The following is a 16,028-nucleotide window of genomic DNA, read 5'->3' as shown; positions in this document are numbered from 1 at the left end:
ATATCTTTCGTAATTATATTAAATATGTAATCCCTTACTTTTTTAGTTTTTTGCCGATAGTAAAACACTCCATTAGACGTTTTTTCTGCAAAAGACTTTACAAGTTCTTTGAATTCTGTATCATTTAAGGAAAGTATCAACTGTTCTTTAAAATGTTTTGGTAATTCGTTGAACTCGTTAAAATTGTCTTTCTTTGTAAGTTTTTGAAATGCTAGAAACTGAAGAGAGCTTGGTGAGTTCATGTTGTTTATTTAGTAGAAAAGTTTTTTATTAAAGTACAGTATGTTTTTTAGTAAAAATGTTTTAAATTGATTAAATTTTATTAAGATAAATCCTTTATTCGTAGCAGATTTGACAACATTTTTACAAAGCACAGCTTAAGAAAGTAGAAGCTCAGATTCGGTTTAATTTTTCATTCCACAGAGTAGATAGTAATGTACCGATCGCTTTTGGAGACGAACGACTGTAGATTCGGTTAATTTTTCATTGAGATTTGCTGTGTTATTTCTCAGCTTCCTTTATGGTACATTGAACAGTATTTTACATTGCTTTTCGGTCGGCTCCGAAAGTGCGCCAGGAACCCCATATTACTATCTACTATTATTTATGAGCTTTTCCTATTTCCAGTTCTAATACTTTGTTTGATCGTTCTAGCTAATTTATTATTTACAAGATTATTACTATGTGTGTTGTATTAGTCATTTCAATTTAAAATATGATTTTGATTATGGCTATAGATATAATTAAATAAACATGCCTTTTATTTCAAGCGATTATCAGATACATCTGTTTTTCATAATAACTCACGTCAACATAATACAATATATTTTAGACACTAAACTTATTTAAAACAGTTAAAAGTATAAAACGTTCACTCCAGTGAAAAGAGGTGCTTCTTTAGCTGAAGTTTAAAATGGTGACCTTTAAGCAATTTAAGGTCATAAGGGAGACCGTTGTACAACTTTGGACCAAAATGGGAAAACCCCCTTCGACCAATCTCCAACCTCACTTTGTTAAAGTGAAGTTGGTCACTCTGCTGAGTGTTGCGGCAAACGATCTCGGCACGACTGCACAGCCTTTCTGCCAGGTACCGTGGCTCCCGCTGGAACAGTACATTGTTTATAAGGCAGCAAGTCTGCATCCTACACACGGCATCCATCGTCATGAGTCCTGCAGCATCTCAAAAGGGTGACACGTGATCTCTTCAACAGAGCCCGTATACAAATTGAATTGCAGTGTTTTGCATTCTTTGAATTCATTCTGCGTCTTCCTTTGAGATGCTATTGCCGTATGCAGGAAAAACAGTAATAAATAATTGGCAACACGACAGACAGGACAAGACGCAGCTTAACGGACTGCGAAAGGAGGGATCTCAGCGTATACATGCCTCACAGTCTCCCCAGTGCTCTCTGAGAAACATACAACACATCGTCAGAAAAACCCAGCCCACTGTCCAGCACAACGCCAAGCGTCTTTACAGTGTCACTTACATTCAAGTTTACGTTGCTCTCTTTGATACACTGCACCTGAGCTACTGATGCTATGTAGAGAACCATGCATTTTTTAGCGTTCAGCTTAAGACCATTTCTCCCCGACCACACCCGCATGCTCTCCAAATCTGAATTTACATTAGCAGTAGCCTCCTCCAACCTATTTAACCCAAATGGCATACGCAACTGGCAATCATCGGCATACAGATGGACTTTGCAGTGGCGCACACAGTTGTCCAGATCTGATGTGTACAATGTGAAGAGTACCGGGCCTAGACAACTTCCTAGCTTTCACCAGAGGAGAAGAAGTCATTGTATCCATCCTCGTCATCTGTTGCCTCTCAACAAGATATGACCTAAACCAGTTTAGTGCATTATCCCTGAAACCAAGAAACTTCATCTTTGCAAGCAATAAAGAATGGCAGATTGAGTCAAAAGCCTGGGAGTAGTCAAGCATGACTAGTGAACTACACTGGCTTTTCCATTGAGTTAAAGTCTAAAGTCAAATACCTCGGCGTCATCCTTGATAGGGGTCTGAACTGGGGATCCTATATGGAAATGGTTGTTGCCAGAGGGTTATGGTTCTTAATGCAATGCAGACACAGGGGGTGCAATGCAGTTGAGGGACTTAGAGACTTAAGCTGAGGGTTCTTTATTGGCGGGAGGGTCTGTGGTTAGAATTCATTAATGTTTGGGGTTATTTGGAGGCCAATTACTGATGGCAGGAATGTGGTAGCCAGACTAGGCTAGTATCCAAAGAATGGTTTGCCTTGCTATCACTGGGGTCCTCCTAATTGAACCAGACGCAGCTCTAAATTGCTGTCTCAACCTAGTCCCCTGGACATTGTCACTTAGGCTATGGCCAAGAGGAGTGCCTACTGTCTTCAGCAGATGGGGCTTTGGTCAGCCTCAGAAAATTAGCAACCCGTTTACAGGGATGCATTGCACATGATCTCTGATCATAAGCTTCAACAATTTTCTTTCAACAAACCCATCAGGGTTGTGATATCTTGTAGGGAGGCTTGGGTAGAGGGGAAAACCTCTTGCACCAGTGGAGTTTGAATGGTTTATGGATGGCTCTAAAACAAAAAGTGATATAGGCACTGGGATTGTGGTAGTGAAACCATGCAGAAAGCTGGTTCTATATATAGAAATTTTACCTGCAGTATAATAAGTGGCTACTATGACAATCAAATCAGTGAAACAAATTATCAATTAGAAATGTATAAAGTATCAAATACAAAAAGTGGAAAGTTATTTACAATAGTTAATGTCAGTCTTTTTAGTAAAAATTAATACAAACTAAAATCATTTGTGTGGTATTAGAATAATGGCTGCAAGTACAATGGCGATGAACATTCATTATTTTTGTCACAATCTGTGAGACACTTCTATCCTTTAAAATATTAAGAAGTAAGTAGTCTAAGTATTACACTGTTTTGTCAGTTAAACATTTTATAAATAAACATTAGACAGTTTTAAATTAATCATTAAATTATTAATTTTGTAGATATAATATAGCTGAAACATACTTCAATTTGAAATGCCTATTAACATAATTCGCTTCTTTTTGTATTAATTTTCAGAAATTGATGATTCGTTTGTTGGGGTGGCTGCTTATGATTGGTGCGGACAAAACCTTTAAATTTATTTTGGGGATTATGTAATAGTATTACCTGAGGTTATTTTGATGGATTTTAAAGTTACATTCTGCTACCTCAAAATGGGGAATGGGGATCCTACTTACAAATATAAGGTTTGTTTGGGAAGTATGAGGTTTTTCGGAAAGTAAGTTACTTTAAAAAAATACAAATCAGACTTGCAGCTCTTTTATTATATTATAAAGTTGAAAGAACCGCTATTTTTGTATGTATATATATATATATATATATATATATATATATATATATTTACATTTAAGAACTTATTGTATGTAGATACAAGAGCTTTTACATAAGAATTGATTAAAATTCTGCTGCTTATGCATGTAACCTATTGTGGCGATGTGTAACCCGCACATTTGTATTTATTTTATAGGAAAGATGGCTGCAGCAAACAACAACACTCGCAGAGTATCTTGTGGGCTTGATTTTCCTTTTGTAGCTGATCTCAAATCAGCTTTGGATGCTGCTAGTGCAAATTGGTGAGTACGCCAGTTGTTATTTGTATTAGTTCCATTAAATGTTAATTTAGCTACCTTTTTTCTTTTTTTTTAGAGGGAAAGAGATAGGAGTTCCCGCACATTTCTAGGCACTCAAAATCTAAGGTTTTGCAACAGCCTATTAGATTTGAGAGCTCTTGGAGTAATATTTAATATCCTTGAAGCTGATAAAATAGACTCCTAGGATTTTTTTCCTGGTTTTGTATATGGCAGGATAATTAAGCCAAATATGCTCTGCTGACTCTTCTGCATCGCCACAGAGTCTACATTCATCTGTCTGGCTTAGACCCATCTTAATTAGATGTTTCCTGAGAGAGCCGTGTCCTGTCAACATCCCCTTTACTAATCGTATATCCTCCGTACTCAATTGAAGGAGTACTGACATTATCATCCTTTCGCGTAAGGAGAGATAAACATTTTCAATTGCCTTAATCCTGGGGCACTTGTCCTAATTTCAGAGAGCTTTGCTGTAGGAGAAGGCCACTCCACAACCTGGCTCTGGTCCTACTAGCAGATTTTTGTACCTTTCTTAGCAAGTGTATCTGCTTTCTGGTTTCCCGTAATGCCTTCGTGGCCCGGCACCTAACCGAGGGTAACCTTGTTCCTCTTTGCCAGTTCCTACAGTACATTTTTATATTCCCATACTGCCTTTGAATCAAAGGAGCATGCGTTAATCACCTTTAGAGCTGCTTGACTATCTTTTAATATTAGGTATTCTGCTCCTTTGGCTTCGTTAATTCACTTTTGCGCCTTCTGGCGCATGATTCTATAGTCATAACTTCTGCTTGAAAAACTGTAGCATGTTTCCCCAGAGGCACGGATAGTTTTGCCCCTAGGCCATATACTCCAAACCCTGCACTATGGTCTAGGCGTGATCAAAACACCTTTATTAGGATAGGCCTTCTTTCCTTTAGTTATATCTTTAACCCTAGAAGTGTGGAACCAGCATATTTATGTCGGTTGTAATTTATGTGTGTTGTGCGGAACCAGCATATTGTATGTCGGTTCAGTTTTTCATTTAAAAAATTATTTATCTTCAAACAATCACCATGTTTTTGGTATCATTGAAATTTTGAGATTCCACTTTACAATTTTCATATAAACTTTTTTTTCTAACTTCAATATTACGGTCGTGGTGAAATGTTTTCTAAAGAAGTCATCATTTGAGTTGAATTTCGCGGGTGGCCGGGTCAAAGAAATACGTCATTTTCAACCAATCACAGCAAGTTACGTATTGCCTGCAAACAGTGCTGCCATATGTCAATAGACACGGAATGAAATATTCTTTCTTCCAGTACAAACAGAAAGTCATTAGAACGAATAGTTGATTTACTATGAATATTCTAAAAAGGGACAATTCTAAAGTTGTAAACCAGCATATTTTATTGGATTACAAAATATTTTCATTTTTCAAAATATTTTTTTTGTATGCTTATAATAAAATAACAGTTAATTTTGTTGTTGTTTACTTTTAGTGTTTTCAAATAGCATGTATAATTTACAATAGAAAACTATTTTTTATATAAATATATAGTCACATTTGGAGGTAAAAAAAATGAAAAGCCCAAACCCTTGTACATTTTTGTACATTTTCGCTTTTGTAAAAAAAAAATGGCAAAATTACAATTTTTGTTTTATAGAAATTTTTAATATATTTTCTAATTTGGCATAACATTCTCTACATTTTATACATTTAACATTTTGACCTTACTGTAATATTTCAATACCTTACAGAGGTCCAAATTTGAAATTTTCATATAAAACTTTTTGCAATTTCTCATTATTTTCATAAAAATATATACTAAACCAAAGAATATCAAAACATTTATTCCTATTTCAAATAGTAAAACTTCTGAGAAGAAAAACTATATATAACAATATATGTTTTCTTGATATTAAGTATTTTTTACGAATTTTTTAATAAACCCTTGCAACACGTTGAAAATGGACTGACGTTTTATCTTTGGTAACATGGACACACTTCTAGGGTTAAAAGCTGGAAAGATATCAAATGTCATATGTATAATGTAACGCATTCAAAAATGAATATTGAAAATATAGTAGATACCACTACCATCATTAGATAATTCCAAGAAGGAAATTAATTTTGACACAAAGCTTAAACTTTAAAAATCACTGATATTCTACTGATTGATTTTAAAAACTGTTACAATTATGAACGGTTTAAAATATGAAAACATTTCTGATATAAAATATTATATCAGAAATATCTAATAATATTTCTGATATAATATATTTCTAATATCAAATTGCAACAAGTTTTCAGTGAACCCTCAATAATCTGTTATTCTTTGGTCTGACAGGTTCTATAATCCAACACCTTGACGGCATCTTCTCTAGTGAGTGCAAGTAATAGCACAAACTATTTGCAAGAATTGGAGTAGCAAGGATGACTCAACCTATTTTTGTCTAAGCTTGAATGCAAATGTACTAACATTAATAATTTATAAATGTTTCAGTTTTGACTTCATATGTGTACCTATAAGCCACCCTCGATTCAGAAGAGAATTTTTAAGAGGACCAAGCAAAAACAGGGACTCTGCCTTTACAAGATCAGATCTAGTTCTTAGTTCTGAAGGTAAATAGTACACTAGTTTTTTATTTGTACTGCACATCATTTTGAAGTAACATTCTTGCTTTTAATGTTACTTAAATAGCTATAATTCAAACAATATGACATGGTATATTAAGAATGTTTGGTTGTGGAATGGTTTGACAAAACCCATTAGAACATGATGTAATATATGGTATTTTAAAATCTACTTGGTCCTTGAAAAAGGACAGGTGCATCCAGACAAAAATAAAGGAAAGACACTGATTAGGCTTGTAAGAAGTGATAGGGCACCTGAAGGTTAGGCAGCAGTGTAACTCAATCCAAACTGACCCTTCCAGGAGAGTTGTTCTTGATTCAGGTGTGAGCCAAAGATCAGTGTTGAGGATCTTGAAAGACAATAAAATACACCTGTACAGGCCATCGCTACACCAAGAGTTGGATCATAATGACTATCTTCATAGAATGAATTTTTGTTTGTGGTCTAGAGAAACATGTCAAACATGCGGGAGGTTGATAATTAGAGGTACTGGACTTTGAATACCTGGTGTGGCATTGTTGGTAGCAAACTTGTAGATCCCTTCTTCTTCGCAGAACATCTCGTTGTGACTCTTACAACAACTTTTTGATTAATCACCAGCCTAACTTACTGATAGATTTAGCTGATGAAGAAATTGAAAATATGTGGTTTATATGCACGATGGGGCACCATCTCATTACACCTACAACATTAAACAAACTCATAATGAACAATATCCTAGAATATGGATTGGAAGTGGTGGTTCTGTCAACTATCCTTTAAGATCTCCTGATTTGATATACGTGGATTTCTACCTTTGGGGTAGACTTAAAGATTTAGTGTACACTACACGACCAACAACAGTCGAAGATATGATGCAGCGAATCAGGAATGCTGTAAATTTGATCAATGGCCAAGAGGTGTAAGCTGTAGATAGCTTCAGTTCCAGACTAGAACTCTGTTTAGAAAATAATAGATTGCAGTTTTAGCACCTGTAAACTAGTGAAATAAGTAAGATTTTTGTTATTTTTTCTATGTTCATTTATAAATTACAATCAGTATTACATTAACGATTCTTCACACCGTTTGAATAAACATGAGTTTTAGAACTTTACTAAAGTATTTAATTTTAGTGATACCTGAGACTTAATAGTACCATTCTTTTTAATAATACATTACTATTAAAAAAGTGTGAATGTTAAATGTTGTTTTTTCTTATAATATAAACATTTTTCAAGTAGTGCTAATTATGAATGGCTAAGGGTATCACTAAAATACCTTGGAAACATTTCATGAAAACAGATTTATGCTTATATTTAAAAAACCATTGGAGATACTAAAAAAGTTTAAATACACAATTTGTTCATCTTAATGAGACCTTTAAAATAATCTACACATTATGCATGTTGCTATTTTAAAATGTTGACTTGAGTTTTTGAATTTTGAAACAGATTGAGATAAGTGAATTGTTTTTGCCAATGAGTTCATTTTAACAATACCTTTAAAATGATGTATGATTTTTATGAACATATTTGCAAACGACGCCCTTTGGGCAATTTATGGGGAAAGTATTTGTTTGATATCAATACGCCTAACCGTTCTCTGCTACAGATAATGCATGGGTGGACTGACTCACCCAGTATATTCTACAAATACTAAGTATAAGTTTTAAAGTTAAAAAAAATAAAGTACTAAGAATGCGGGTGATAGATTGTTCACTCTGTTCTTTTTGTATAAATGAGTGTAAGCGATAGATCGCTCACGTGATCCTTCTTGCTTAGTATCATGTGGTTGATAAGATCACCTAATGGTTCTCAAAGGGTTAACCAGTGAGTATCAGATTATTGATACATACTGAATATGATTTATACATACTGAACTATAAACCACTTCCAATACTATTGTCACTTGTAACTGTGCATCAAAAATATTTAATCACTTAACCCTTTAAGTGGCGGTCATGTGTGGTCTCAGTGGCAGGCCGTTTTCGGGTAAATTGCCGTGATCGTTAAACTTATTTTTAGAAAATATTGTCTAAGTTATAACCTAGCAACAGTATATATTTTTGTTTTCCTTATGAACTATAGAATAAGAATAAATATATTTGGTTCCTTATTTTTATTTTCAGATGAATATCATTTGTAGATGTGTAAAGATTTTCTTTTAGAAAAATAATTTTTAAGTTCTACTGTCCGTCACTTTGAAACTACTGGAGCTACAAAATAATGTCATATTCACAGAATTTACACAATTTTATTATAAACAAATTACTTTCTACTATGCATTTTTTTTTTATTTACAAGAACAAAAAAGTTAGATGGAAAAAACTAAGTCTATGTACAAACTGTTTTTTTTTTTTTTTTTTTTTTTTTTTTTTTTTTTTTTTTTTTTTTTTTTTTTTTTTTTTTTTTTACTCCGAGTCACTAGAAGGGGCTTGTCTTTTCCTCCCAGTAGTGTAGGGCCTATCATAGTGGCTTAGTTTGTCATAGCACAGTATATTTCGTAAATATAAAACAGGAATTGTCTTATCGCAAACCCCTCCCCATCCTCAGACAGAGGTCAAAGTCGAGCGGTCTAGTAGATAACGTGACTACAGAATCTCGCCGTCCGTTCAGCTGGTGCGCCGCATTCTTGTACTTTCGCGCCGAAGTGTCTGTCGAGTGCGTCGCTTTGTTGTACTTCCGTGTTTTACTGTGTGTGTAATAGATTAGTGAAGGGTGACACTATGAGAATTTGGGATTTACCCAGGAGCGAAGAGGGGACCATTTGTATTTTACAAGATCATGACTAGTTGCCTAAATCTAAAATATTCGTGGCGGTCGGCAGTTGTGGCTGAAGGCGGAAATCCACTACACTCACTCCTCCTTGATATTGCTGCATCCTGGGCGTCACAGGAAACCCATTAACAATAATAATCGTTGTAAGTTTGTAATTTTGTAATTGAAGAGTTGCTTTTTCGTTCTGTAATGTTTTGTTCTATAAATTTATATGTTTGTGTTCCTCATACTGGTGTAGTCAGTATAATCCCAAAGTACACCAACATTTTCCATGACGAACGAATAACCTAAACATTTACGGGTAACACAAACAACGCGATAAACAATAATATACTGACAATAACAGTACGCAAAGTCGCCAAACAAAAGTGACGAGACGAGTAGACAGCTGTTCTCTCGTCTGCCGCCAGGTCAAACGAAAACTGTTGGATTCATTTAAGCCAGCAAACATTAGTAACATGAATACACACTGTACTATATGATATATATATTGGAAATTTCATGGAGAATACGATAGTTCAAACTAGGCCTAAAAATAATGGATGGTTGTGGAGCAACAGCCTTAAATGTGAAGCGACGGCTGTGACGGTGCTTGCCACTTCGCGGCAGCGTGAATGATATGTCTCAGACGGCGCTTGCCACTTATAGGGTTAACAAAAGTAAACTTCAGTTTGCAATATTATATATAAGATAATTGCAGACAGTAAATCATAAAGGAAAATATAGATACTTTCTTTGATTTATTCTTTTTGTTCTGTTGTATCAGTCCATCTTCATGTACACAGTCAATTAAAAGTACAAAATAAAGAAATATTACAATTTTTTACTCTTTTGTTAATCTTTTTTTATAAAAATAAACATGTACTTTCCTATGTAAGAGTCCATAGTACTTATTTCAGTGTTCAATGTGTGTGTAATTGTTTGTAGAGTGGTCGTGTTCAGTGGTCGCTAAGTGCAGTCCTTACCTGGACTGTGACAGTGTCGACAGCAATGTGAGGAAGCTTAGTGAACAGACGCTGCTGCAGGAACTTTTGTTTGCTAGCCATCTCGCTATTACTGTCGCCTTTGTCAGTATCACACGGCCAAATAATGCAAATCTCGCTAGGATAATCAACTCTAAAATATCGTCCATCACTGGAGGAATATCTTGTCCCGTAAGCATCTTCAGTTATAATAACATTACTTCATATTTCAATAGTTTGTAATAATCAATTAATCCATAAGTTATATATTAAACACTCCGAAGGGGCAAAAATGTGGAATGCACAGTTAAATTGTAATTGCATAATATGAGGCATATTCCGAAAATTAACTGTATTGAATTTCTCATGGCTGGAGGGATTTTTTGACTTGTTGTATCCACTGCAATGAAGCCTGATTCCTCCCCTCCACAACAAGACTGGTGTGAGGTCAGCACGTTGAGAACTGTTGATGCAACAATACGTTTGGTGAAAAATGTCAATCCAACCTCCCACCAAGTACGAATTTCACGGCATCGTAAGTTATCTCGTTTGGAAAGAAAAAACTCTGGTTGATATTTACAATGAGATAAAAGCTGCATAATTCCTAGCAATGGAGTGGATAAATTTATCTGTAGCGTCTTAAAAATCTTGCCTCATTGATTTTTTGTGTTTGCCTTTGTCTAGTAGTTTCATGCTTCTGGGAGCCAAACGTTTTAATTTTATTCTTTTTCAATTGCTTTTCTTATTTTCTATTTTTCCCTACAAAAGCTAATAGTTTTGCCTTAAATCTTAAGATTTCCTGAGAATTTTTGTTTGGATGATTGGTTATGTAATTGGTTTAACAAGAGCTTCAGAAAATTTCAGTTCATGTATTAAAAGTAATTGTAGACATAGACATTCTGTTTTGTTGTTGTTTTTTTTAGCATATATTATTAAATTTCTCCATCAATTATGAATTGTAAGATTTCTTTAATATGTTTACTGCCATATAATTTGGTTTCAAAATCAGCACTTGATTCAGAATCAGAATCTTAAGTACATGAGTGGAAATTAATGTTACACCTTAAACACAATGTTCTTTAAATATAATCTCAGTAAGGTAGCGTCCTTGGTTTTGCACACATTTTCTGAGTCTGAGATGTAGTCCGCCCATGACGTTCTGTGGCGGCTGCAACGGAATGTTGCTAATTTTATGTTGAATTCTCTCCTTCAGATCTTCTTTTGTTCTTGGTAGATTTTCCTCGAAAATCCTATCCTTTGCACTCAAGATAGCCCCAAAGGAAAAAGTCCGGAGCGGTTAAATCTGGTGAACGGGCAGGCTAAAGGATATCACCATTTCTGCTGATAAGACATCCTGGAAATGCAAGTCTAAGCAAATCCTGTATTTTGTATGGATGATGTGTGAGTCATCCTCCAAAATCTGTGGCACTGATCGATTGCTGAGCTGTACCCTCTCGCTGATTTTCATGTACTTTGTCCTAAACCTTCATGCATATGACCAATGTTCTCTGGGTTTCAGATAGTTTTTTCTAGAGATGGTACGAGTACTCAGTTGATACTCGGTACTCAGCGGGTTGTTTGATACTTGGTTTGAATGCCGAGTATACTTTGTTTAAGAAAAGCAATATATTTAGGTAGTTGTAATTAAAACAACAGTGTTAAAAAGTATTTATTACTAATTTAAGAAATCGTTGAAAATCTCAATTAATAAAATCAAAATTATGCTAATGAATGAGCAGTTAGTGTCAAAATTAAGAGAATAGTAATAAAAATAATCAATATTTAAAATTTAATAAAGGTAAGTTATGATGCAGGAACACAAGGCTCTCTGCATGTTCTGGTAACAGCCTATTCCTCTTTTCTTCGTGGACGTTATCAGCCTCCGAAAACAGTTGCTCGCTATACACAGTGCTTGCAGGTGCACATATAAACACTCTTGCTAAATGTGCCAGCTCTGGATACCTTGTTTGGTGACCTGTCCACCACTCGAAAGGATTCTTGGTTTTTGCCAACAAATTTTCTTTTAAATAGCAATCTAATTCTAAAGCAATGGAGCTTTAGGATCATCGCGCTCTAGTGGCTGGGTGGAAGCTAATTCTTTGAAGCAATTCCAGAAAGATGCATGAGCATCTTGTGACTGTGGTAATCGTTCAGAATCATATTCTTCACTGCTGCAAGCACTCTCTGAAATTAAATGTCACTTTTGTTCCTTCAACGAAGCTTTTACGGCTAATTGCAGCGTACGTAAATAGCATCCTTTGCCAACATACTGACTATCATTTATGGCTTTCACCACATTGGGTCCATTTTCTCTGAATGGACAAATTAATGCGAGTATCAGTATCCCAGTTCACGGATAAATCTTGATGTTTTGCGATTGTGTTGAACGGCACTGATCAAATAATGTCTGCCGTGTGGGGTCCTTTAAAATGTGACATCTGCAACACTGTACTGAAGCTCAAACTCCTCACCTAGCCAGTGAGCGGTGTAGCTTATATGTAGAATCCGAGTAAGTTATTCGTGCAGGTCCAAATATCAGTAGTTATTGATATAGCTTTAGCTTTTGCAAGTTCCGCTCTTACTACATTTTTTACTGTAGTGTAAACTTCTGGTATGACAACCTCGCCCGTCAGCTGTAGTTGAAATAGTGTTGTTTCACTGGCTCACCCTATATATGTGTATATATATATATATATTATTGTAAAGTAACGTAATTTTATAATGATCAAATTGTTTTATAAATTCACTGAGAAGGTTTGTACATTAACCCTTTGAGTGCCACAGGTATTTTCCGAAGGCATATGCATAAAGTGCCACGCTGTTTTTCGCATATTTGTAAGCTTTTGGGAAAAAAAGCTGTTGTAAAATAACTACCAAACAGATTTCCATCATTTTGTTGTTGTTTTTTTTTCTTATTAAATGCAGAATATGATACATATCATTACAAATAAAATTTGATTTATAAAAATATAAAAAATTCAGTATTTATAAACAAAGTTTTTTACTTTTGTATAAAAAGTTAAGTTTCGACCTAATTTGAGTGTATACAGTATTTTTAAGATTTTTGTTCTTTATACCATGATAAAGGCCATATAATTCTAAATAAAACCCATGTGCAATATCTTATTCTAGAATTTTAAAAACATGGCATTATGTTTATTAACAAAATGCTGCCCGGTACCGACATTTTATAAACTACTTCATTTGTCAGAGTTTAGAAATTACTTAGTAATGATGTAGTTTTCACAATAAATTTCAATATAACACAAATAAATATGATTAGTAAATGTAGAAACAAATACTTGCTAACATATCTACATAAAAGTTTACATTTACTAAATAATAACCCTAATAATATTTACACTGAAAATTCACATTTTTCGCTTGGACACAACTCAAATAACGGCATTACTTTTGTAAAGAAATACAGTAAAATACTGTATAAGTTACTATTATTTTTTATTTATTCAAATGCTTGGTTATCGGCACATAAACAACAAGAAAGGCCGTTACGTAACACGGTACTCATCCACTACACAGCCTACTATTGTTGGACGAGTTTTCCTTATCAGAGATCAAAATAAATTTTATTATACATTCCTTCTTCCATAATGAATAGAAAAATACTCGATGAGTCATACTTCCTATCTCCAAATCGTCTCCAAATAGACACATGAATGACCTGACATTTTCGAATAATAAAACGTTATTCTTATAGTTTTTTATTTCATTGATTGTCGTAATAACTTGTAAATTCCAAAATAGGTTAAATAAAGTCAGTTGTTTTTAATACTGTAATTTATTTTGTCCCCGATAAGGAAAACTCATCCAAAAATAGTGGCTTCTTGATAAGTACCCAAACAACATAAGTTTCACAGATAAAATAGTAGAGAAACAACATAAAACTTGTATTTATTGATAGTTTGGAACCTATTGTTAGTTTAGAACCTATTGAATACAGCTGTCTGGTTATTTGGCCAAATTAATCTTGTACTATATAAATTATTATCAAAATACGAAACATCAAAATTGGCGACGCTGGCACTTTATACACTTTTTGTACCGTCAAAATTAGCGACGCTGTGGCACTCAAAGGGTTAAGACAAACCATATGTATTACATATGTTACAAATTAACTTAATTTCACTTCTTATTATGATGCGTTATTTCTTATTACAGATTTGGGTACATGTGCTCATGGTTTGCCCATCCGTCCAAGCCAACTATTATCGTAGTAATTCTCCCAGGCCTGAACCAGACACATGGGAATGGTAAGATTATTACTCATTTTATAAGTTACTTATTTATTTCTTTCTAATAGGAAATTCCGTGACAGTTCACCTATAATTAATATGAAAAATAATGGGTGCAGTACAGAAAAATCTATCATATTCTGTCCTGCAATATTTGGCATCTCTATTATTTGATCTGGTGAGAAACAATAAAATGTTTTATGACTGTAAGTGTTGTGAGCAAGGAATGTATTTTTTTCCTGAGGAAAAGAGATGATTGTCCCCGAACTTAGTCCTAAAAGTACTTTGGACCTGAATCTTTTACATAAGCTGATCAGATTTGAGGGCTCATGTCCTCTGATGACCTTGGGGCTGAGGAGATATGCTCCTAGGAATCTTTTCCGAATTTTAGATTTGGCAGGACAGTTTAGCCATATATGCTCCGCTGATTCCTCCACTTCTCTGCAGAGTCTGCATTCATCAGTCTGGCTAAGGCCCACCTTTATAATAAGGTGTTTTCCAAGGGGGCCATGTCCTGTCAGCATCCTTATTATCGTTCTTGTATCCTCCTTATTCTGATCTAGGAGAGATGTCCACCCTTTAGCACAAGGAGAGATAAACATTTTTTATTGTCTTAATCCTGAGGCCCTACTCCAATTAAAGTAACTTGTACTCTTTTCCCAATCTTTTATAAGAGCTTTGCTGTAGGAGAAAGCTATCCCGCAACCTGGCTCTGGCCCCATCATAAAGGACTCTTCTCCCTTTTTGGCAAGGGTATCTGCTTTTTCATTACCACGAATGCCCTCATTGCCCGGCACCACCCGAGTGTTACTCATTTTTCTTAGCCAGTTCTACTAGAGCATTCTTGTATTCCCAGACTGCTTTCGAATCAAACTAACAGGTATCAAGTGCCTTCAGTGCAGTCTGGCTGTCAGAAAGTATTAAGTGTTTTGCTCCTTTTTGGGGGAAAAAACACAAGTATAATAATAGTTTTGTGATCGGGCAATAAGACAAACTCAACTGTAAGTGATTTTATATGGTTGGAAGTAGACACACACCTTTTAATCAGAATAGGCATCTCAGACCAACGTATGTACATTTTTTTCTGTGAGAACAACAATGCAAACTCTACTGTGGCACTAGAAATATCTTAGACCAGAATTACATGACAAGGGCTAGAAATAAACGCTTTTTGATTGAAGTTTGTTTACAAGACTTCTGTATTTGACTGTATCTGTAGTTTTGACTGGGGCAACAAGTCCTAATCAGCTGTGGTGTTGGAAATATAATTAATTTGAAACAGAAATGCTCCTACATGTGCAAAACGTGTTATAAGAGTCAGGTTAAACTCTTAACCACGAACACCTAAATAACATCTACCTGATGTATGCCTATTTACATTTTGTCATAGAACTCTGTCATATTACATCACAAGTATAAAGACTTAAATTTAGAGAATTGCATGTGAACCGCAGATAACAGTTAGTAATAAATAATATTAGAAGTGCTCATATAAGGAAGACATCATCATTTTTTCTAGACATCACATTAATTTCTGGTACTAAAATTCACTATTATCTAATTGTCAACACAATATTATCAGGCATGTTGGAAAAAGTGTTTGTTGTATAGTTAACAAGTAATTGAAATGTGTGGAGCTTTTTGGTAAAATTATTTGTTCTGTAATGAAACAAGCAGGAGCTCTGATATTTACAGGAAAGGTGTAGATACATATAAAATAAATTGTGCTCAGTGCAGGGTTTTAAGTTGGTTCCTTTTATTTTGAAAATGTATTGAATGAATTTATGATTTATT

At 34.6% G+C, this 16,028-nt stretch overlaps 1 protein-coding gene across 1 annotated transcript in view; it reads left to right on the top strand.

Annotated features, from left to right (window-relative positions):
• LOC124362130 (protein arginine N-methyltransferase 5) overlaps nucleotides 1-16,028 on the top strand; it is a 54,905-nt gene that overhangs the window by 21,321 nt on the left and 17,556 nt on the right. Inside the window, exons 2-5 of the mRNA XM_046816352.1 lie at nucleotides 3,528-3,633; nucleotides 6,132-6,250; nucleotides 9,947-10,173; nucleotides 14,161-14,252. Of these exons, the coding sequence (XP_046672308.1) occupies nucleotides 3,533-3,633; nucleotides 6,132-6,250; nucleotides 9,947-10,173; nucleotides 14,161-14,252 (539 nt within the window). The 5' untranslated portion in view covers nucleotides 3,528-3,532. The remainder of the gene's footprint in view (nucleotides 1-3,527; nucleotides 3,634-6,131; nucleotides 6,251-9,946; nucleotides 10,174-14,160; nucleotides 14,253-16,028) is intronic.

Source organism: Homalodisca vitripennis, chromosome 1 (assembly GCF_021130785.1).
Source record: "Homalodisca vitripennis isolate AUS2020 chromosome 1, UT_GWSS_2.1, whole genome shotgun sequence".
NCBI lineage: Eukaryota > Metazoa > Arthropoda > Insecta > Hemiptera > Cicadellidae > Homalodisca > Homalodisca vitripennis.
Note: the sequence above shows the minus strand (reverse complement) of the source record. Positions and strands in the feature narration are given on the sequence as shown.